This window comes from Heptranchias perlo, chromosome 34 (genome assembly GCF_035084215.1).
Source record: "Heptranchias perlo isolate sHepPer1 chromosome 34, sHepPer1.hap1, whole genome shotgun sequence".
In the NCBI taxonomy this organism is placed as follows: Eukaryota; Metazoa; Chordata; class Chondrichthyes; order Hexanchiformes; family Hexanchidae; genus Heptranchias; species Heptranchias perlo.
Window position 1 is genome coordinate 28,710,410 of NC_090358.1, and position 21,886 is coordinate 28,732,295.

At 45.6% G+C, this 21,886-nt stretch overlaps 1 protein-coding gene across 5 annotated transcripts in view; it reads right to left on the reverse strand.

The window, feature by feature from the left end:
• Nucleotides 1-21,886, reverse strand: part of cers3a (ceramide synthase 3a) — a 126,666-nt gene extending 104,780 nt beyond the window's left edge. For 2 of the 5 annotated variants that reach the window (XM_067971646.1, XM_067971642.1), the window contains exons 1-3: nt 21,132-21,426; nt 9,499-9,565; nt 4,062-4,235 (exon numbers count right to left, since the gene is read on the reverse strand). In XM_067971646.1, coding sequence (XP_067827747.1) covers nt 4,062-4,234 — 173 coding nt within the window. In that variant the 5' untranslated portion in view covers nt 4,235; nt 9,499-9,565; nt 21,132-21,426. Of the gene's footprint in view, nt 1-4,061; nt 4,236-9,498; nt 9,566-21,126; nt 21,427-21,802 lie in introns of those variants that run through there. The other 3 variants (XM_067971643.1, XM_067971645.1, XM_067971644.1) reach the window with 3 other exon arrangements.

Here is a 21,886-nt window from a genome sequence, read left to right on the forward strand (position 1 = left end):
ATTGTAGGGAGCCCTTTATTGTACCATGAATTACACTAAATGTCTCTCTTAAAACAGATTACCTGGTTATTTATCTCATTGCTGCTTGTGGGACCTTGCAGTGCACAAAATTGGCTGCCACATCAGCTTACATTACAACAGTAATTACACTTTAACAGTATTTCATTGGCTGTGAAGCACTTTGGGATGTGCTGAGGACATGAAAGGTTCTGTATAATATAAGGTCTTGCATTTAAAGTAGTAAAGGTTTCATCGCTTGATATTAAATAGCAGTCAGAACATTAAACTAACGTGACCTGGTGGAAATGAAATAAGATGAAATCAATCTGTATTTTAGCAGAAATATTGGAAATGTATTTTCCTTGAAGTACCACCTTGACCAACCAAAGTGACAGCCCTGAGATATGTGACACACATGCACTGAAGCCTGAGAGGAGGGATGCAAACCCTAGGTGGCTTTGTAAAGATGACACGGTGTGGGCTGGTACCCCAACACACTCTGCCATGAAAGGAGTGTGAGTCCCCACACGAGGAGTCTTCAGTCCCAGATGTGCCAATAGTCGGAAGCACCAAATCGACTACACACTTCCCACAGGGGAGGATGGAAGGAACATGAGTGAGGAGTAGGAACATAGGAACAGGAGTAGGCCATTCAGCCCCTCGTGCCTGCTCCGCCATTTGATAAGATCATGGCTGATCTGTGATCTAACTCCATATACCCGCCTTTGACCCATATCCCTTAAGACCTTTAGTTGCCAAAAAGCTATCTATCTCAGATTTAAATTTAGCAATTGAGCTAGTATCAATTGCCGTTTGCGGAAGAGAGTTCCAAACTTCTACCACCCTTTGTGTGTAGAAATGTTTTCTAATCTCGCTCCTGAAAGGTCTGGCTCTAATTTTTAGACTGTGCCCCCTACTCCTAAAATCCCCAACCAGTGGAAATAGTTTCTCTCTATCCACCCTATCTGTTCCCCTTAATATCTTATAAACTTCGATCAGATCACCCCTTAACCTTCGAAACTCCAGAGAATACAACCCCAATTTGTGTAATCTCTCCTCGTAACTTAACCCTTGAAGTCCTGGTATCATTCTAGTAAACCTACGCTGCACTCCCTCCAAGGCCAATATGTCCTTCTGAAGGTGCGATGCCCAGAACTGCTCACAGTACTCCAGGTGCGGTCTAACCAGGGTTTTGTATAGCTGCAGCATAACTTCTGCCCCCTTGTACTCCAGTCCTCTAGATATAAAGGCCAGCATTCCATTAGCCTTATTGATTATTTTCTGCACCTGTTCATGACACTTCAATGATCTATGTACCTGAACCCCTAAGTCCCTTTGGACATCCACTGTTTTTAACTTTTTACCATTTAGAAAGTACCCTGTTCTATCCTTTTTTGATCCAAAGTGGATGACCTCACATTTGTCTGCATTGAATTCCATCTGCCACAGTTTTGCCCATTCACCTAATCTATCAATATTGCTTTGTAATTTTATGTTTTCATCTACACTGCTTACAATGCCACCAATCTTTGTGTCATCAGCAAACTTAGATATGAGACTTTCCATGCTTTCATCTAAGTCGTTAATAAATATTGTGAATAATATTTATCTCCAGACTGCTCATATACATCTCCCAGCAGCCTGTTTGAGAGTGACCTTGGAAGCAGCTAGTCTGTGAGCCCTTTTGAACCAATATAGATTGAAAGAGAGGGCAGATGAGGAAATAAATAAGAGACATTTTGCAGCAAATGCTATGACCTTGCACTCCCAGCGGGGAGTCCCTGTGACGGGAGGGCAAATGACAGAATTGGGTGTGGAGGTCAGTGCGACCAGTTTGAGGCTCTCACCATTTGCTGTGTTGAAAGGTCAGATTTAATATGAAATAGTCATAAGAATGAATTAGATTTAGAATCTTGCTTTGTTTTATATCTTTGTATGTTTGGTGTTGGTGGAGTTTGTGTCCAGTGAACTATTGACTCATGGTTACCTCAGACGAGTAGACACCAATTATCCCTGACATGGCTTGGAAATGTGTGCATGGGGAGACTGAGTGGCATTGAGGAAGGTTATTCCTTTCTTTAAAAGCACCAGTGGACGCAAACTGTTACACTGTTGTGACTATCAGTTAGCTCTAATGAGACAGGAAAAGATAAATCGATGAAATCCAAACAGCCATTGAATAGAATGTCTTGTTTGATAAATGTTTTCAGTTTAATGATTTGATTGACAGATGTAACCAAAGTCACATGGGCTGTACCTTTTGGGGCATTATATATGGGAATGGTTTGAAGCTTAGGTTAGCGAGCACCCCACAATAAGAAAGCTGACTGTTAAAGCCAGAGTCAAACATCTCATGGTGCCTCCCAGCTAGTTTATGGACACAGGTTGCTAGATTGTTCACAGATCCCTGAAGGCGGCGGAACAGGTAGATAAGGTGGTAAAGAAGGCATCTGGGATACTTGCCTTTATTAGCCGAGGCATAGAATATAAGAGCAAGGAGGTTATGATGGAGCTGTATAAAACACTGGTTAGGCCACAGCTGGAGTACTGTGTGCAGTTCTGGTCGCCACACTACAGGAAGGATGTGATCGCTTTGGAGAGGGTGCAGAGGAGATTCACCAGGATGTTACCAGGGCTGGAGCGCTTCAGCTATGAAGAGAGACTGGGAAGATTGGGTTTGTTTTCCTTGGAGCAGAGGAGGCTGAGGGGGGACATGATTGAGGTGTACAAAATTATGAGGGGCACAGATAGGATGGATACTAAGGAGCTTTTTCCCTTCGTTGAGGGTACTATAACAAGGGGACATAGATTCAAGGTAAAAGGCGGGAGGTTTAGAGGGGATTTGAGAAAGAACTTGTTCACCCAGAGGGTGGTTGGAGTCTGGAACTCACTGCCTGAAAGGGTTGTGGAGGCAGGAACCCTCACAACATTCAAGAAGCATTTGGATGAGCACTTGAAATGCCATAGCATACAAGGCTACGGACCAAATGCTGGAATATGGGATTAGAGTAGACAGGGCTGATGGCTGGCGCGGACACGATGGGCCGAAGGGCCTCTATCCGTGCTGTATAACTCTATGACTCTATTATGAATCTTACACATATTGTATGAATATTACAATAAGTATTCCTTTGTAGAATTTCTTATATGTTAAACAGTTTGCCCTCATTTAGTATATGGTTGTATTATTGTGGAATCTACATATTAAAAATAAAGTCTGTCCTCAGGGAGATTAAGGTGTCTGGAGTTTCCAACACTCCCCCAGTGACAGCACGAGTTCATTGTATTTACCCCATTGCTTCTAAGTTTTTTCATTTTGAAGCTATTCCTCTTGTGCCTCTGCTTGAATTACATTTCTTGGATGTGAGTTTAGGCCTATGTGGCCCAACTGCTCTGCTCCCTCACCCCTTGTTCTATTACTGGCTGACTGCTCCTTCTCCTGACCTATGCTCCACACTATCTGTGAGCAACACTACAGGAGATCTGCTCATACAGGTAAAATAATATTTTATATACATTGCATCTTGTGGTATAACGTTGGCATCACCGAGAGCAATGCCACAAGATGATACATTAATTTAAAGAAAGATATTTGATTCCCAAAACAGGAAGTTTCTGCTAAATTTCATTTTGCTTTTCACATTAAAAAAAAGTGTTTACAGCTGTGCTCATTATAGTTTCAGGGGTTAATTATCTGATACAAGAGTACAGTTAGAGAATTGCCCCCTTTAGTGTTATTTTAATGGTTTTCAGTAATACATGTTTATTCAGTCCAAGAAATACTTGGGTTTCAGACCTGAATGACACACAGAAAGTGCAGATAAAAATATTACATTTGCTGATCAAAGCTGAAGGGGCCCAATTACTGCTGCCACACACAGCCCCCCAAGGGGTTGGCCCAGCCAGACTGCACTGTGTGAGGGTGGGCAGCGATTGGTTCCCTTGCTGTTTTGGGTGGTCCCTAGGTCACAGCCTGTTTACATCATCGACCTGAATCTTTATATTCCCTTCAATACTCGTCATAGAGACTCTACAGGACTTAGCCAAGTAAAGGACTTTACCTTTCAAAGAAGCGTCGAACTATCATAAGAAGAACAGCATACAGGACTGTGACATATAAATGGGAGACCTTTGCGTAGACATAGCCCTCCCTATCCTGGAGATCAGCCCATGTTAGATTTCGGGGAAGCCAGAAGTGATCCCACCAAAACCAATCGCTCAGTGTCTGTAACATCCTGCTGGCAAAAAGCAACAATTAATCTGTAGTCATCAAATTCATTTTAAAACTGTACATTGTATCATTAAATTAAACCTTGCATTATCTTCCGAGCTTTTCAAATATTCTTTGCCGGTCACAACTGCCATAATAAACAGCCCGTCCACAGCGTGAAAGAGCCTTTGGTCTTTGCCCCACTCAGATACCCCGTTCCGTCCTCGGGACAGTCGGGCAGTGCATGACTCTTACAAACTCTCACTCTAACCCTGTCAAGGCTGGAGCTGTATTTCTGTTCCGAAGTGCTTAAAAAAGCTGTCATTAGAATTTACTTTTGTTTGTGTGCAGGACTTTGAGAATCTAGAACTGTTCTGTGACAGTGAAAAATTTTCGAAACTTTTTCTTCATAATATTTGACTTTGAGTTAAAAAGAAAAACATTTTGACAGACGTATTAAAACCAGTTAATCCATAAAGGGTTAATCAGTGCTTGTATCTGCTGGATTTCAACCCTTCAGCCAAACTTGGGGATGCATTGATTAGTTTTAGCTTTATCTGGCTCACAATAGCAGGCGGAGCAGCGAGGGAAGCTGAAACAGTTTATCTGACCAATCCATCTCTGGTCTCAAGGAGATGCCTCGAAGGCAAATACTCTTCATGTAAATTCACAACAAAACAATGTCAAAGAAGTTCTCACAGAACAAAACAGTGATGGCTGGTGAATCATTGAATTGAGAATCCAGGAGCAATGCTGGGATAAATTATTGTCGTCACTGCACGGCCAGTAATCCAGGAGAGGGGAATCTCCAGCTTGTTATAGACCTCGTCCGATTTTTATTACATCAAAATCAATTGAATAAATGCCAGAGTAACGCCCAGGCAGTGAAGATATAAATTTACTCCCATGCTTCCAGCAGATAAACTGGGAAACTTGAATAATTTATAGTAATGTGTAAGAGTGGCTTTCTTTATCTCATCTTGATCTCATCAAAAGATTTTATGTCCCAAATACACACACTTACACATGTATGTACACACACCAATATATAAAATATATTATATATATACACACACGTATACACATACACAAACACACATATACACACACGTGTTTATATATTCGCATACACACAGACACACATGCGTGCACACTCATATATACACACACTTGTATACACACACACACACACACACACCACACACACACACTCATAGAATAGTTACAGCACAGAAAGAGGTCCTTTAACCTGTCGAGTCCGTGCCGGCTTTCTGCAAGAGCAATCCAGCTAGTCTGCACTGGATACAGCAAAGGCTTTGGGCCCCGACAATATCCCGGCTGTAGTGCTGAAGACTTGTGCTCCAGAACTAGCTGCGCCTCTAGCCAAGCTGTTCCAGTACAGCTACAACACTGGCATCTACCCGACAATGTGGAAAATTGCCCAGGTATGTCCTGTCCACAAAAAGCAGGACAAATCCAATCCGGCCAATTACCGCCCCATCAGTCTACTCTCAATCATCAGCAAAGTGATGGAAGGTGTCGTCGACAGTGATATCAAGCGGGACTTACTCACCAATAACGTGCTCACCGATGCTCAGTTTGGGTTCCGCCAGGACCACTCGGCTCCAGACCTCATTACAGCCTTGGTCCAAACATGGACAAAAGATCTGAATTCCAGAGGTGAGGTGAGAGTGACTGCCCTTGACATCAAGGTAGCATTTGACTGAGTGTGGCACCAAGGAGCCCTAGTAAAATTGAAGTCAATGGGAATCAGGGGGAAAACTCTCCAGTGGCTGGAGTCATACCTAGCACAAAGGAAAATGGTAGTGGTTGTTGCTGGCCAATCATCTCAGCCCCAGGACATTGCTGCAGGAGTTCCTTAACGCAGTGTCCTAGGCCCAACCATCTTCAGCTGCTTCATCAATGACCTTCCCTTCATCATAAGGTCAGAAATGGGGATGTTCGCTGATGATTGCACAGTGTTCAGTTCCATTCACAACCCCTCAGATAATGAAGCAGTCCGAGCCCGCATGCAGCAAGACCTGGACAACATCCAGGCTTGGGCTGATAAGTGGCAAGTAACATTCGCGTCAGACAAGTGCCAGGCAATGACCATCTCCAACAAGAGAGAGTCTAACCACCTCCCCTTGACATTCAACGGCATTACCATCGCCGAAACCCTCACCATCAACATCCTGGGGGTCACCATTGACCAGAAACTTAACTGGACCAGCCACATATACACTGTGGCTGCAAGAGCAGGTCAGAGGCTGGGTATCCTGCGGCGAGTGACTCACCTCCTGACTCCCCAAAGCCTTTCCACCATCTACAAGGCACAAGTCAGGAGTGTTTTTTTTTATTCATTCACGGGATGTGGGCGTCGCTGGCAAGGCCGGCATTTATTGCCCATCCCTAATTGCCCTCGAGAAGGTGGTGGTGAGCCGCCTTCTTGAACCGCTGCAGTCCGTGTGGTGACGGTTCTCCCACAGTGCTGTTAGGAAGGGAGTTCCAGGATTTTGACCCAGCGACAATGAAGGAACGGCGATATATTTCCAAGTTGGGATGGTGTGTGACTTGGAGGGGAACGTGCAGGTGGTGTTGTTCCCATGTGCCTGCTGCCCTTGTCCTTCTAGGAGGTAGAGGTCGCGGGTTTGGGAGGTGCTGTCGAAGAAGCCTTGGCGAGTTGCTGCAGTGCATCCTGTGGATGGTGCACACTGCAGCCACAGTGCGCCGGTGGTGAAGGGAGTGAATGTTTAGGGTGGTGGATGGGGTGCCAATCAAGCGGGCTGCTTTATCTTGGATGGTGTCGAGCTTCTTGAGTGTTGTTGGAGCTGCACTCATCCAGGCAAGTGGAGAGTATTCCATCACACTCCTGACTTGTGCCTTGTAGATGGTGGAAAGGCTTTGGGGAGTCAGGAGGTGAGTCACTCGCCGCAGAATACCCAGCCTCTGACCTGCTCTCGTAGCCACGGTATTTATATGGCTGGTCCAGTTAAGTTTCTGGTCAATGGTGACCCCCAGGATGTTGATGGTGGGGGATTCGGCGATGGTAATGCCGTTGAATGTCAAGGGGAGGTGGTTGGACTCTCTCTTGTTGGAGATGGTCATTGCCTGGCACTTATCTGGCGCGAATGTTACTTGCCACTTATCAGCCCAAGCCTGGATGTTGTCCAGGTCTTGCTGCATGCAGGCTCGGACTGCTTCATTATCTGAGGGGTTGCGAATGGAACTGAACACTGTGCAGTCATCAGCGAACATCCCCATTTCTGACCTTATGATGGAGGGAAGGTCATTGATGAAGCAGCTGAAGATGGTTGGGCCTAGGACACTGCCCTGAGGAACTCCTGCAGCAATGCCCTGGGGCTGAGATGATTGGCCTCCAACAACCACTACCATCTTCCTTTGTGCTCGGTATGACTCCAGCCACTGGAGAGTTTTCCCCCTGATTCCCATTGACTTCAATTTTACTAGGGCTCCTTGGTGCCACAATCGGTCAAATGCTACCTTGATGTCAAGAGCAGTCACTCTCACCTCACCTCTGGAATTCAGCTCTTTTGTCCATGTTTGGACCAAGGCTGTAATGAGGTCTGGAGCCGAGTGGTCCTGGCGGAACCCAAACTGAGCATCGGTGAGCAGGTTATTGGTGAGTAAGTGTCGCTTGATAGCACTGTCGACGACACCTTCCATCACTTTGCTGATGATTGAGAGTAGACTGATGGGGCGGTAATTGGCCGGATTGGATTTGTCCTGCTTTTTGTGGACAGGACATACCTGGGCAATTTTCCACATTGTCGGGTGGATGCCAGTGTTGTAGCTGTACTGGAACAGCTTGGCGAGAGGCGCAGCTAGTTCTGGAGTGTGATGGAATACTCTCAACTTCCTGGATGAGTGCAGCTCCAACAACAATCAAGAAGCTCGACATCATCCAGGACAAAGCAGCCCGCTTGATTCGCACCCCATCCACCACCCTAAACATTCACTCCCTTCACCACCAGCGCACCGTAGCTGCAGTGTGTACCATCCACAGGATGAACTGCAGCAACTCGCCAAGGCTTCTTTGACAGCACCTCCCAAACCCGCGACCTCTACCACCTAGAAGGACAAGGGCAGCAGGTACATGGGAACAACACCACCTGCACGTTCCCCTCCAAGTCACTCACCATCCTGACTTGGAAATATATCAACATTCCTTCTTCGTCGCTGGGTCAAAATCCTGGAACTCACTTCCCAACAGCACTGTGGGAGAACCTTCACCACACAGACTGCAGCGGTTCAAGAAGGCGGCTCACCACCACCTTCTCAAGGACAATTAGGGATGGGCAATAAATGCCGGCCTTGCCAGCGACATCCCATGAACGAATAAAAAAAAGGTCCCACTCACCTGCCCTATCCCCATAGCCCTACAAATTTTTTCCCTTCAAATACTTATCCAGTTCCCTTTTGAAGGCCATGATTGAATCTGCCTCCACCACCCCCTTGGGCAGTGCATTCCAGATCCTAACCACTCGCTGTGTAAAAAAGTTTTTCCTCATGTCACCTTTGGTTCTTTTGCCAATCATCTTAAATCTATGTCCTCTGGTTCTTGACCCTTCCGCCAATGGGAACAGTTTCTCTCTATCTACTCTGTCTGGACCCTCCATGATTTTAAACACCTCTATCAAATCTCCTCGCAACCGTTTCTGTTCCAAGGAGAACAACCCCAGCTTCTCCAGTCTATCCACGTAACTAAAGTCCCTCATCCCTGGAACCATTCTAGGAAATCTCTTCCGCACCCTCTCTAAGGTCTTCACATCTTTCCTAAAGTGCGGTGCCGAGAACTGGACACAATACCCTGACTGCCGAACCAGTGTTTTATAAAGGTTCAACATAGCTTCCTTGCTTTTGTACTTCATGCCTCTATTTGTGCGCACGCATGCTCACGCTCGCACACACTCTCGCACGCACAAACACTCACACACGCACGCACACGAGTCGATCAGCCAAGCCATTATGCGTGGTGTGACTTTGCAGTACCGATGTAAGCAGTCAGTCTACCTACAGCCTGACTTCTAACGATCTCTTTACACATAAGTGTGTAGGATGCTAATGTACAATACACCAGGTTAATTATATTTGAACAAATCGAAACAGGATAAATGTGCTGCTTCCTGCTGCTCCTACAATACGATCCCCAGTTCTGTAAACTCATTGACTAAGAAATGACGATTTCACAAAACAGCTCAGACAACTTCTGACATTTTGTTTGAGCATTAACAGTCAGTGAGATTAGGAGAAAGCAAAGCACTTACCCCAGTGTTACTGTACGTCAGGTTGGAAAGGAACAGAAGGCCTTGTGAACTTTATACAATCATGGAGCTGCCACCAAGGAAATAAAAGTGGAGAGTCACTTCAGGCTGATGAAACGGCAGTGAATCGGAAACTAGTAAATCATAAATAGAACAACTTTATAGAATATAACAGCTTTGCACCGAGAGGATTAATTGATTACAAATACAGTAGAACTTGACCTTCAAAATACTATTCACAAGCAGTAATCGGCGTGTACAATCTCCACACTGCCTGCCATATATTTTGGAGACCGTATTAACTGTGAGGAACATCACAGTGTAAGAGTCACCAAATCCACTTCAGTTTGAACTTTGATTCATGGTTTACCAATAGTTTCTGTTTTTAAAAGGACAACAACTGAACTGATTATGAGTAAGACAAACAAAATATAAATCCAGTCAGAGAGTAAATAGCAGGTATCATGCGGGGCTGTGTACGGCGGCCAAGTTAAACAGAAACTTAAAGCCAGTGCCCAGAAACACACTCGGGGCCAATAATAAGGATTGGGTGCAACCGCGCGTAGACTGATTCGCGTGCGATGTGCTTTCAGCGCGTAACGCGTGATGAGCTTGGAGCTTTAGGTTATCGCACACCAGCACCTCTTAAAGGGCCGCTGGTCTCCCTTGAAGGTGAACAGGTTCCAAATTTAAAACATGACGGAAGCAAGGGACAGACGCAGAACAGCACAATTCCAACCTGCTGCTCTGAAGGTGCTTCTGTGGGAGGGGCTACAGAAAAGGGTGGATCTTTTTGGAGGGCAGGGGCGCCCACAGTCAGGATTATTGCCGGAGCAGCCTGGATGAAGAATGCGGAGAGTTAATCCTTTGTTAGCTGTGGCAAAGTGTTTTGTATTTGTTCTATAGCCCTTGAAAGCAACAGACACCCGGCCTGCTGCCCACCGACGGTACCTGTATGATGCATGTTCACACGCTCACATAGGTGGCTGCTGGTCTGGGCACTTGAATCAAACAAACAATCTTCTCTTGTATTCCTTAGTCCAACATTCTACGTCCCTGTTCTATCTGATCGCAGGAGAAGGCTGCACATGATCCGCACCAGTGAATGCAGACAGGAGGGACTACCCCAAAACTACGACCTTTGACTCATTGCGAGGAGAATTCCCTAGAGATTCTGGGTATGGAGGCAACAGTGGGAGAGGGGAGGGTTAGTGGGAGAGGGGACGGTTAGTGGGAGAGGGGAGGGTTAGTGGGAGGTCTCCCTCAAGCTCAGGGACTGTGCCTTCAGTATCATCCCTCGTTTTCATTCTCTCTCATTCACTTACTCATTTATTCCCTCACACGTACAATGCAGCACTGCAGACAAACACAGTGGAGGGGCACGTTTCGGTGGAATTGATGGAGACATTACCGGCTGGTGAAAGTTTAGCTGAAGGACTCCAGCAGCTCCTGAGCCCAGGGACTCAGACCTTACTCAGCCTGTCTACAAACACAGCAGCTCATCCACGTAACTTCTACAGCTTGGGGGCATCTACAGAAGAGCCCCCAACCTCTCTTCTGTGCTGTGCTGTATGACCAGCCTGGAGAGCATGGCCACTCCAGGGACCTCTGCAGCATGTCCACCTTGGCCTAGGTCCTAAGCTCAGGCCCTAGAACAAATGCTCCGACTGGGGCCCTAAAGACCTTGGGCTCTGATTTACAGTGACCTGCCTCAGCTCAATTCCGGACAGGATTTTCCACTCCCTTTCAGCCTGATTCCTGGCCATTCCACTGGCTCTCCTGCAGTTGCCACTTCTGGAATTTTCCAGCAGCCATTAAATACATCTCCCCAAATATAGGGAGTGGGGGGCATATTGAAAGTGGGTGGTAACACGTGGCCAGGATTATCATCTGTGAATTATCTGTCATCTCGTGCCTCCTCCACGGGAAGGTCACTTTGCAGGGTGAAGGTGTGTAAAAGGCGACAACAATGTTTGCCAGCTGAGCCGGGCTGAACTGCTGCTCTCCCCCACTCGGTCCAGGATCTTTCTTTCTTTTTAGTACACAACAAGTGTGCAAACCCAGTGCTACAGGCACTTCCAGGGCCTCAGGGGTCAGCACATGGAACTACAGGGAGCCAGTGTCTGATTGGTAGCAGCACTACAGTCATGGAATGTTACGTTACCAGCCCATCATCCCTTTGGGACCTAAAAGTTACTGTTGGCAATATCAGCAGACAAGGAGTTAATGAGTCAATATCACATTCCTTGGTCTACGTTAACCAGAGAACCAGAGAGGTTTACAGCACAGGAGGCCATTCAGCCAATCGTGTCTGTGCCTGCTGCTTGCTAGAGCAATCCAAAATTGCCCCACTGTCTCTCCCCATCTCCTCCTCGAATTCGAAAATAGTCTTTCCCTATTCACTCTGTCAAAACTCTTCACAATTTTGTAAACCTCCATTAAATCTCCTCTTAGCTTTCTCTGCTCCAGTGGAAATCATAGACTCTTACAGCACAGAAGGAGGCCATTCGGCCCGTCGTGCTTTTGAAAAAGCTGTCCAATTTTATCTCACACGCCAGATTTTTCCCCATAACCATGCAAATTAATCCTCTTCAAATACATGTCCAATTGCCTTTTGAAAGTTCCTATGGAATCTGCTTCCAACACCCTATCAGGTGGTGCGTTCCAGATCATAACAAGTTTCTCCTCATGTCTAGTGTTTCCCATCACTGGCATCATCCTGGTTAATCTATGTTGAACGCTCTCTATGGCTTTAATGTTCTTTCTGTAATCTATCCAATCGGTTACTTCTTCAACAAACTCTTAAATTTGTCAAACATGACTTGCCTTTAACAAATCCACATTGACTGTCCTTGTTTAACCCGTGTATTTTTAAATACTGACTAAATTATGGATTCTAATAGATTGCCTACAACTGATGTCAGTCTAAGTGCTCTATAACTATATCAAAAGCAAACTACTGCAGATGCTGGAATTCTGAAATAAAAACAGAAAATGCTGTTTCTGTCCTTTCACCTCCTCCCTTCCCACCGTCCAGGGCCCCAAACTCTCCTTCCAGGTGAAACAGTGATTTACTTGTACTTCTTTCAATTCACTGTACTGTATTCGCTGCTCACAATGCAGTCTCCTCTACTGGGGAGACCAAATGCAGACTGGGTGATCGCTTTGCTGAACACCTCCGCTCTGTCCGCAAGTGTGACTCTGACCTGCCGGTCATTTGCCATTTTAATTCCCTGTCCCACTCCCACTCTGACCTCTCTGTCCTCGGCCTCTTACACTGTTCCAATGAAGCTCGATGTAAGCTCGAGGAACAGCACCTCATCTTTCGATTGGACACTTTACAACCTTCCGGACTCAACATTGATTTCAATAACTTCAGATCATAAACACAGCTCCCATTTTTTTGGACAGTAGGTGCTGGTAATGGTTCTGATGTTGCCATTTACAGCTCCCCTAGACCCATCTTTTGATTCTTAACCTGTCCCATTCCCACCCTCCTTGCCTTGCACCATCATCCCTCTTGTCATTTAATCACTCCTGCCCCCCACCCTATCACAGACCTTCCCTTTTGTTCTTTCCTCTCCCACCCTTTCCTGGGTTCTGTACTTGCTTAAAAACTGTTAAAAACTTCTTCCAGTTCTGACAAAAAGTCAGTGACCTGAAACATTAACTCTGTTTCTTTCTCCATAGACGCTGCCTCACTTGCTGAGCTTCTCCAGCATTTTCTTGTTTTTATTTCAGTGGAACTAATTGGATAGCTCTTTCAAAGAGCCAGTACAGGAATGATGGGCCGAATGGCCTCCTTCTGTGCTGTATCATTCTATAATTTTATCTCCTCGCTGACTTTCTTCAACAGCTTGGGAAGCAGCCCTCAGAGCCCATTGGCTGATCCACCTCGAGCTCTACTCTTATTGTTTTCAGAACAAGTTCCTTTTGTCCAATTACCTCTAACAATTGCTCCATATCCTCCTCTTGTACACCCACATTCTCACCTCCACCATCATTCGTAAACAAAAGTAAACAAAATAATTAGAATCTCCACTTCATCCTTCAAATTACATTCGGCCCTTCATCCGAGAGATTCTATCCTCTCTAAATATTCTTTTACTTTTTTATAGAAGCCTTTACAATTTCCTTTTATATTATCTGCTAGTCTTTTTTTCCAAAATTTCCTTTAAGCCCTTCTGATCTTCCTTTTTATCTCTTGACTACACTTTCTATATTCCTCATAATTTTCTTTTATGTTGTGAGCCCTAACTTTATCATAACTCCCTTTTAAGTTTCAGTTTAATTTTAGTCTCTCTGTTTATCCATAGAACTTCATACTTTGATAAAGGTTTTTATTAATTCATTCTCTGGAATGTGGGCATCGCTGGCAAGGCTGGCATTTATTGCCCATCCCTAGTTGCCCCTGGAGAAGGTGGTGGTGAGCCGCTGCCTTGAACCGCTGCAGTCCGTGTGGTGAGGTGCTTCAGCAGTGCTGTTAGGTAAGCAGTTCATAGTGGGTTTGATATAATTGAGGGGCTTGCTAGGCACTTCAGAGGGCAGTTAAGAGTCAACCACGTTGGTGTGGGACTGGAGTCACATATAGGCCCAGACTGGGTAAGGACGGCAGGTTTCCTTCCCTAAAGGATATTAGTGAACGAGTCGGATTGTTATAACAATCTGACAGCTTCATGGTCACTTCTCACTGATACTAGCTTTTTATTTCCAGATTTTTTAAAAACTGCCCTGGTGGGAATTGAACTCATGTTCTCTGGATTATTAGTTCAATAACATTATGCTACCGCATCCTTAATTAAGTCTGCATTCTAAAAAATTGGATTCAAAATTGAGTGGTGTGTGTAAATGCACAAAGTGAACAAAGCAAAATTGGCGAGTGAATAGCATGACTAACCATGGAGGGATATGAAATTGTAATTATACCACAAACAAGGCTTAAGTTTGGACAGGACTGGGAATTTAATATTCCTGGTTATAATAGTTCCAGGAGAGATAGGGAGGAACAAATAGCGTGGGGGAAGGGTTCCACCATCTTATATTATAACCAGGAGTATTAAACTCCCAGTCCTGTCCAAACCTAAGCTACATCTCTATTATAATTATTTCATCATGTCCCTCCATAATTAGTAATGCTTCTAATTCTCCAATTTTGTTTTGAATGTTTTGTGCATTCACATACACATCACTCAATTGCTGACCCTTATTCTTTATCCTGGCTTTCATACAAACATACGAATTAAGTGCAGGAGTCGGCCATTCGGCCCCTCGAGCCTGCCCTGCCATTTGATAAGATCATGGCTGATCTGATTGTGACCTCAACCCTACTTTCTCGTTTAGCTACTATAACCTTTGACTCCCTTGTTGATCAGGAATCTACCTAACTCAGCCTTAAAAATATTCAATGACCCTGCCTCCACCGTTCTCTGGGGAAGGGAGTTCCACAGACTCACGACCCTCAGAGAGAAAAAATTTCTCCTCATCTCCAGATTAAATGGGAGACCCCTTATTTTTAAACTGTGTCCCCTAGTTCTAGTCTCTCCCACAAGGGAAAACATCCTCTCAGCATCTACCCCTTCAAGTCCCCTCAGGATCTTATATGTTTCAATAAGATCACCTCTCATTCTTTTAACCTAGTTTAATTTTTTGACATCCCTTGTCCCTTCTACAACTGTGTTTTCATCTCTCACTCACGCAGCCTGTTTCATTGCCTTTCTCCTGGACTGGCTGCTCACGTAAATAACTGCGGAGTTTTCCAAACTGCACAGCGCACACAGTACCTAACAAGCCCCACTCCAGAGACTTGAACACATAATCTAGGCTGACACTTCCAGTGCAGTACTGAGGAAGTGCTGCACTGTCAGAGGTGCCGTCTTTCAGATGAGATGTTAAACTGAGGCTCCGCCTGCCCTCTCAGGTTGATGTAAAAGATCCCATGGCATTATTCAAAGTGGGGGGGGGGGGGCGGAGTTCTCCCCAGTGACCTGGCCAATATTTATCCCTCAACCAACATCACTAAAAAACAGAAGATCTGATCATTTATCTCAATGCCATTTGTGGGACCTTGCTGTGCGCAAATTGGCTGCTGCGATTCCTACATTACAATAGTGACTAATCTTCAGAAGTACTTCATTGATTGTAAAGTGCATTGGGACATCCTGAGGTGGTGAAAGGCGCTATAGAAATGTAAATCTTTCTTTTTATTTCTTTTAAGTGTACCCATCATATCTGTGCAAACAATAGTGCTTATTCGGAAATGTCACACTGTTTATGTACGTTGGGCAGGATTGTCAATTTAACACTCCCAATGTCCTGGACCCTTGAATAAAGTAAATGGGAAGAAGCAGCTTATCAGGGATAATGATGTTAGGTGCCAGCTACACTGAAGTCAACACAGGGAGAAGCTAAGGTTTGTGTACCAGCTACAGGCTGCCTCCTTTGTTTCTACTTAAAGAGGGTCAGGGGCAAAAGGGGGATAAATTCGACTCACGTGCAAAACGCTGGGTGGAGTGATTGCTCTGCTCACCGGTCCATACCCGGGGCCTGTGCCCTCGGGCCTCATTTGAATAGAAGCGTCGAGATGTAGGCACCAAACGGGCGCAAATCGGCTGCCGTGTTTCCTACATTATAACAGTGACTACACCCACCACCCACTACACACATCACCCACCGCCCACTACACACATCACCCACCGCCCACCACACACACCACCCATCACACACACCACACACACCACCCATCACACACACCACACACACACACACCACCCATCACACACACCACACACACCGCCCACCACACACACCACCCACCACACACACCTCACACACCACACACACACACACATCACCCACTGCCCCATCCAGATATCCCGTGAATTGTGAATCACTATACATTTCTGGCGTATTTGTGCCTCTCCGCCATTAGCTTTGTGAAAAGGCATCTCATGCTTTATCTCCCATGAATTTCATTAAGTTGTTGTATTTACAAATTAATTGCCCATTAAATTCAGCACAGAAGTTAAGTCTAGTAATTATCAGCTTAAGTACCCTATTAATGGCGTGAAAATTGTTAATGACTTCTAATTTTGCAGGGCTATGGGGAAAGGGCAGGAGAGAGGGAATAATTGGATAGCTCTTTCAAAGAGCCGGCACAGGCATGATGGGCCAAATGGCCTCCTTCTGTGCTGTAATATATTACTACGATACTAGCCACACTACCCAACCAATACACACACATCACCCACTGCCCCAACCAATACACACACAGCACCCACCGCCCCAACCAATACACACACAGCACCCACCGCCCCAACCAATACACACACAGCACCCACCGCCCCAACCAATACACACACAGCACCCACCGTCCCAACCAATACACATACACACACAGCACCCACCGCCCCAACCAATACACACACAGCACCCACCGTCCCAACCAATACACACACAGCACCCACCGTCCCAACCAATACACATACACACACAGCACCCACCGTCCCAACCACTGTGCACTACCCACTGCCCAACCACTATGCACCACCCACTGCCCAAACACTACGCACCACCCACTGCCCAACCACTATACACCATCCACTGTCCAGCAGCCCTGGGCAGATCCTTCCGCTGACCACTGCCTGCACCTCACACCAACAAAGGAAGAAAGGAGAGGGAAGGAAAAATAAGAATATAGCAAGAGCAGTAGAAAGGAAGACAAAAATTGAGAGAAGCAGAATTGGAGAGAGAGGGAGAGAACCTGGGATAAGGACGAGTTAGACACACTTACTGTTTACACTTCCATGGGAGGTCCGCAAGTCTAGGATTACAGATTGGGTCATTATCGCGGGACACTGTTATAAGGATTTGACTGGGACTAAAAATCCCGACAATTCAGATTGATTTTTCTATCGATATAAGCTTGAGCAGTAGGTGACCCTGTGATTGGTTCAGGGCACAGAAAGGGAGAGAAGGAATAATTAAAAATGGGACCAGTATCTTTCAGTATCGGTACTAACATTAGCAACTTATTTTTCTGCAGCAGACTGCTCAAAGAGGATGAAGACATTGCACAATGGTGGATCGGTGTTAAGATGCACTGCCTGATGCAGTACAGAGGTAGACCTGGAAGGATACAGGTGTGTCCCTAGGCTGGGGTTGTAGTGGGGGTTACAATGATCTAGGCTAGAGCACGAAAAGAAAAGCCATGGTTCCTGCTCCTGACCTGTGCCGTAAGTTTGTGTTTGTAGATGTCGAGTGAAGACAGGTTCGGGCTTAGTGGTGAAGACCCCTAGAGTCAAATAGCCCAATAACACTTACTGTCCAGGTGCATAGATGGAGGAAAGCTATTGCAATGATGAGGCCTCAGAGAAATGCGAGCACCTGTGAAGTCTGTACCAGCCCTTCCAAGGCACCCATGTTTCGAGGCTGACACCTTCATTTGTGAACAGTAACCCGGATTAATATACAGCCAAGATGGTTGAAGGCTGTGCCAATGATGTGGAGTGGAGGGAGGGCAGATGCCCAGGAGGCCAGAGTTGGAAGACCGGAGAACATGGATCAGGATATGGGGCTGGAGAAGGTTGCAAAGGTAGTGTGGGGTGAGCCCACACAGGGATTTGTAAGTGAGGGTGAGGGTTTGGATTTCGACATGTTGTGGTTCAGGGAGCGAAAGGTCAGCAAGGGCAGGGGTGAGAGGTGGACGTGACTGGGTGCGGGACAGGACCTGGTGAGTGGAGTTTTGGACGAGTTGGGGTTTATGTAGGGCGCAGCTTGGGAGTCCAGTGAGGTCAATGTTGAACAGCTCGAGTTTGGATTCACTGATATTTTGTATCAAGAAGAACAAATGAAAGATGATGATAAGCGGAAGCCTCTTGATACCTAACGCAGTATTGAATCCCCAGCCAGTGTGGCTACACCCCTGCCCCTTGGCACTTGGCTCAGTCTTTCCTCTCAGAACATTTCCCTCAGCTTGGGCAAGTCTGTTCTAAGAGTCTCCATTAAACTGGGGAGGGATTGGGGGAGAAAATTTGGGGAATGCCAGAAACACACAGCAGTTCCATCCGATCCGTCTTTTCTCTTTCAGGAGCTAACTCACCGCAATGTGTATCTAGCCTTTACACGTTGCCAGTCTTCACTGTTCTGCCTTTAACCAAACAAACAGTAGCAAGGCATTATCTTTCCCTGACCTTTAGTACATAGTCTGGAATCAGTCCGCTGCATTTCCCCTTTGTGTCTCACGTCACTGTGGACAGTGGCCCCAGACAGTGGGGTGAAGTTAAATGGAAGGGGGAGCTGCTCTCTCCAGAAAGGAAACATGGGTAAAGAAAGAAAGACTTGCATGTATATAAACACCCTTCACAACCTCAGAAAGCCCTTTACAGCCAGTGAAGTACTTTTGAAGTGTAGTCACTGTAGGAAACATAGCAGCCAATTTGTGCACAGCAAGCTCCCACAAACAGTAATGAGATAAATGACCAGATAATCTGTTTTAGTGATGTTGGCTGAGGGATAAATGTTGGCCAGGACACCCTGGAGAACTCCCCTGCTCTTCTTTGAAATAGTGCCATGGGATTTTTTACATCCACCTGAGAGGGCAGGCAGGGTTTCAGTTTAGCATCTCATCTGAAAGACAGCACCTACTGACAGTGCAGCACTCCCTCAGTACTGCACACAGAGTGTCAGCCTGGATTATGTAAAGTCCCTGGAGAGGGACTTGAGCGCATGACCTTCTGACACAGAGGTAATATGCATACTCCACAAATGGTGCTGAAATAACTAAGGATGAAGTTGAAAGAGACCCAAGAATCTTAATAGATTCATCGCTTAACATGTCCAATCAATGCAGAGCAGCAATCAACAAAGCAAATATAATGTTGAACTATATAGTCAGAACAGTGGAATACAAGTCAGAGGGAGTTGTGATCAAACTGTACTGGGCTCTGGTCAGAGCCACCTTGAGCACTGTGTCCAGTTCTGGTCAGACCCACCTTGAGCATTGTGCTCAGTTCTGGTCAGACCCACCTTGAGCACTGTGTCCAGTTCTGGTCAGAGCCACCTTGAGCACTGTGTCCAGTTCTAATCACAGACACAAAAGCTAGTGGACCAGGTACAAAAATAATTAAAAAGTTTACAGTTATATAAAGCTCAATTTAGACCCCATCTGGAGATATTGTGTTCAGTTCTGGGCACCATACCTCAGGAAGGAAATATTGGCCTTGGAGGGGAGGCAGAGCAGATTTACCAGAATGATACAGGGCTAAAAGGATTAAGTTATGAGGAGAGGTTGCATAGACTAGGCTTGTATCCCCTCGAGGAGAGAACATTGAGGGGTGATCTAATTGAGGTGTTTAAGATGATTAAAGGATTTGATAGGGTAGATTGGTGGAGTTGAGATACAGATCAGCCATGATCTAATTGAATGGCGGAACAGGCTTGAGGGGCTGAATGGCCTCCTGTTCCTATGTTCCTAAGGGAGACAGTTAAGTGCTGGAGGCAGTGCAGAGAGAAGCCATGATACTGACCCCCAGTCCCAGGGTCTGAGTTATTGGGAAAGGCAGGAGAGACTTGGTGGGGGAGGGGGGATTTCTATAGGGGCTGTCCCTATCATTTGCCGAAGATCCACGGAAATCCTGGAGAAACAACGTAAATGCCGTCTACGCATTTCTCTGGGGATCCCACGGATCTTCTGTCAACGTTACTTTGCGTGATTGGGAAATACCCACAGAATCCCTTAGACTTTTCGGCCTGGAAAGGGGGGCATCTGAGGGGTGATCTTACAGAGTAAATGGTAAGAAAAAGGTTAATCCAGAATAGGACTTTACATGAAACTGTGAGAGTAGGACACGGGAATACAGGTTCAAATTAATAAAGGGTAATTCTAAGACTGACATCAAGAGGCTCTTCTTCACACAGTCAGGTCATTTTAACTATTGGTGATGATTTAAACGGAGTGATATTAGATCAGCCGCTCATTATACATCTCTCCAGAGATGCAAACGGAAATTGGGAGAAGTGTATAACAGGCGGCCATTCTGATCTGATATCGCCTGTTTACTCTATCGCCAAAAGTTAAAATTACCCTCAGAGTGTAATCAGCAGACTCTGGGCAGAGAGCTGGAGGTGAAAACCCTGGAACCATTTTAGAAGCAACTGAATACATCAATGGGAGGAGTGCAGGATTCTTCTGAATGGATGAATGAAGATGGCCCTTCCTCATCCATACGTGTCTAGTGATCTTGTGACCACTGGTGCCAGTTTTTATTGGGTTATATGCATACTGCGCATTCTGTGTAACTCAGTGAGATGTTCCCAGTCTGGTTCAAGGTGAACTTTTCCCAAAAATCTTCGAAGGTCTGAGGACCAGAAGTAATGCCTGTGACTTTAAATAGGCTGTGTATCCACAATCTGGCATGTACAGCTGTTTACCTATCGCTCCTGTGTTGTGGAATTTGGCCTGAAGTGTAAATAGTGTAAATCTCGAGTTTGACAAAATTACCCGGATAGAAACACTCCGTAATAGAAAGGCACCCACTCAGAAATGCTTTCTGTCAGCAGCATGCAGTTTAAAAAACATGTTTTTCCAGGTTAAGCAGTGAGCAGATCAGCCCGCCCCCTCATCTTGAAGCTTACCGTACCTCGAGCTAAGATCACGAACCAAGCCAGTAGAACCAGAGTTGTGCCCAACCACCAGGATATCCTCTCCAGACGATAGGGTCTCTCGCTGAACAAAGTCCAAGGCCAGGTCCCTGAGTTCTCCTGGCAGTAGCTAAGTTAAAAAATCATTCACTGTAGTAGCTTCAGAGCAGCATTGTTCTCTCCTGTTTCTTCACAGAGGATATTGCTAGCACATTCTCCAAGTATACAACTGGTTTGGTGAGTTATTCAACTTGGGCTGCATTCCTTGTTGCTACCTCAACACAAAGTCCCCACCTGTAGGCTGGTGCTGAGACTTCCTGTACTGCTGCTCATATCTCTTTGTCATTAATTCTTGCAAAATCATTACATTACTTAACACAGTGATTTAAACACTCCCACACACGCCCTGAAATTAATGGCACCTTAAGATAGTTTTGTCCTTTTTTTCACGTTAAGGTGAAACTATCTGATCCACTCTTGTAAATTTAAATACTTCAGTGTAACCAAAACAATTCTCTGTATAAACAGTCACACAGCACATACTTCATTGATGGACCAACCTGTAATTTATTTAGTGGGCCCACACAATGATACACTAAGTAAAGACACTGACATTTAAACTGATATGGATGGTGGCTTACGACAAAGTACAAACAGTATTGCAGTTTACCTTTCAAACTTCTTTAAGTCAGGGGTGGCAGGACAGCAGTGAGCGCCTGACTATTTGAACACTGATTATCTTGCCAGGCTTTCG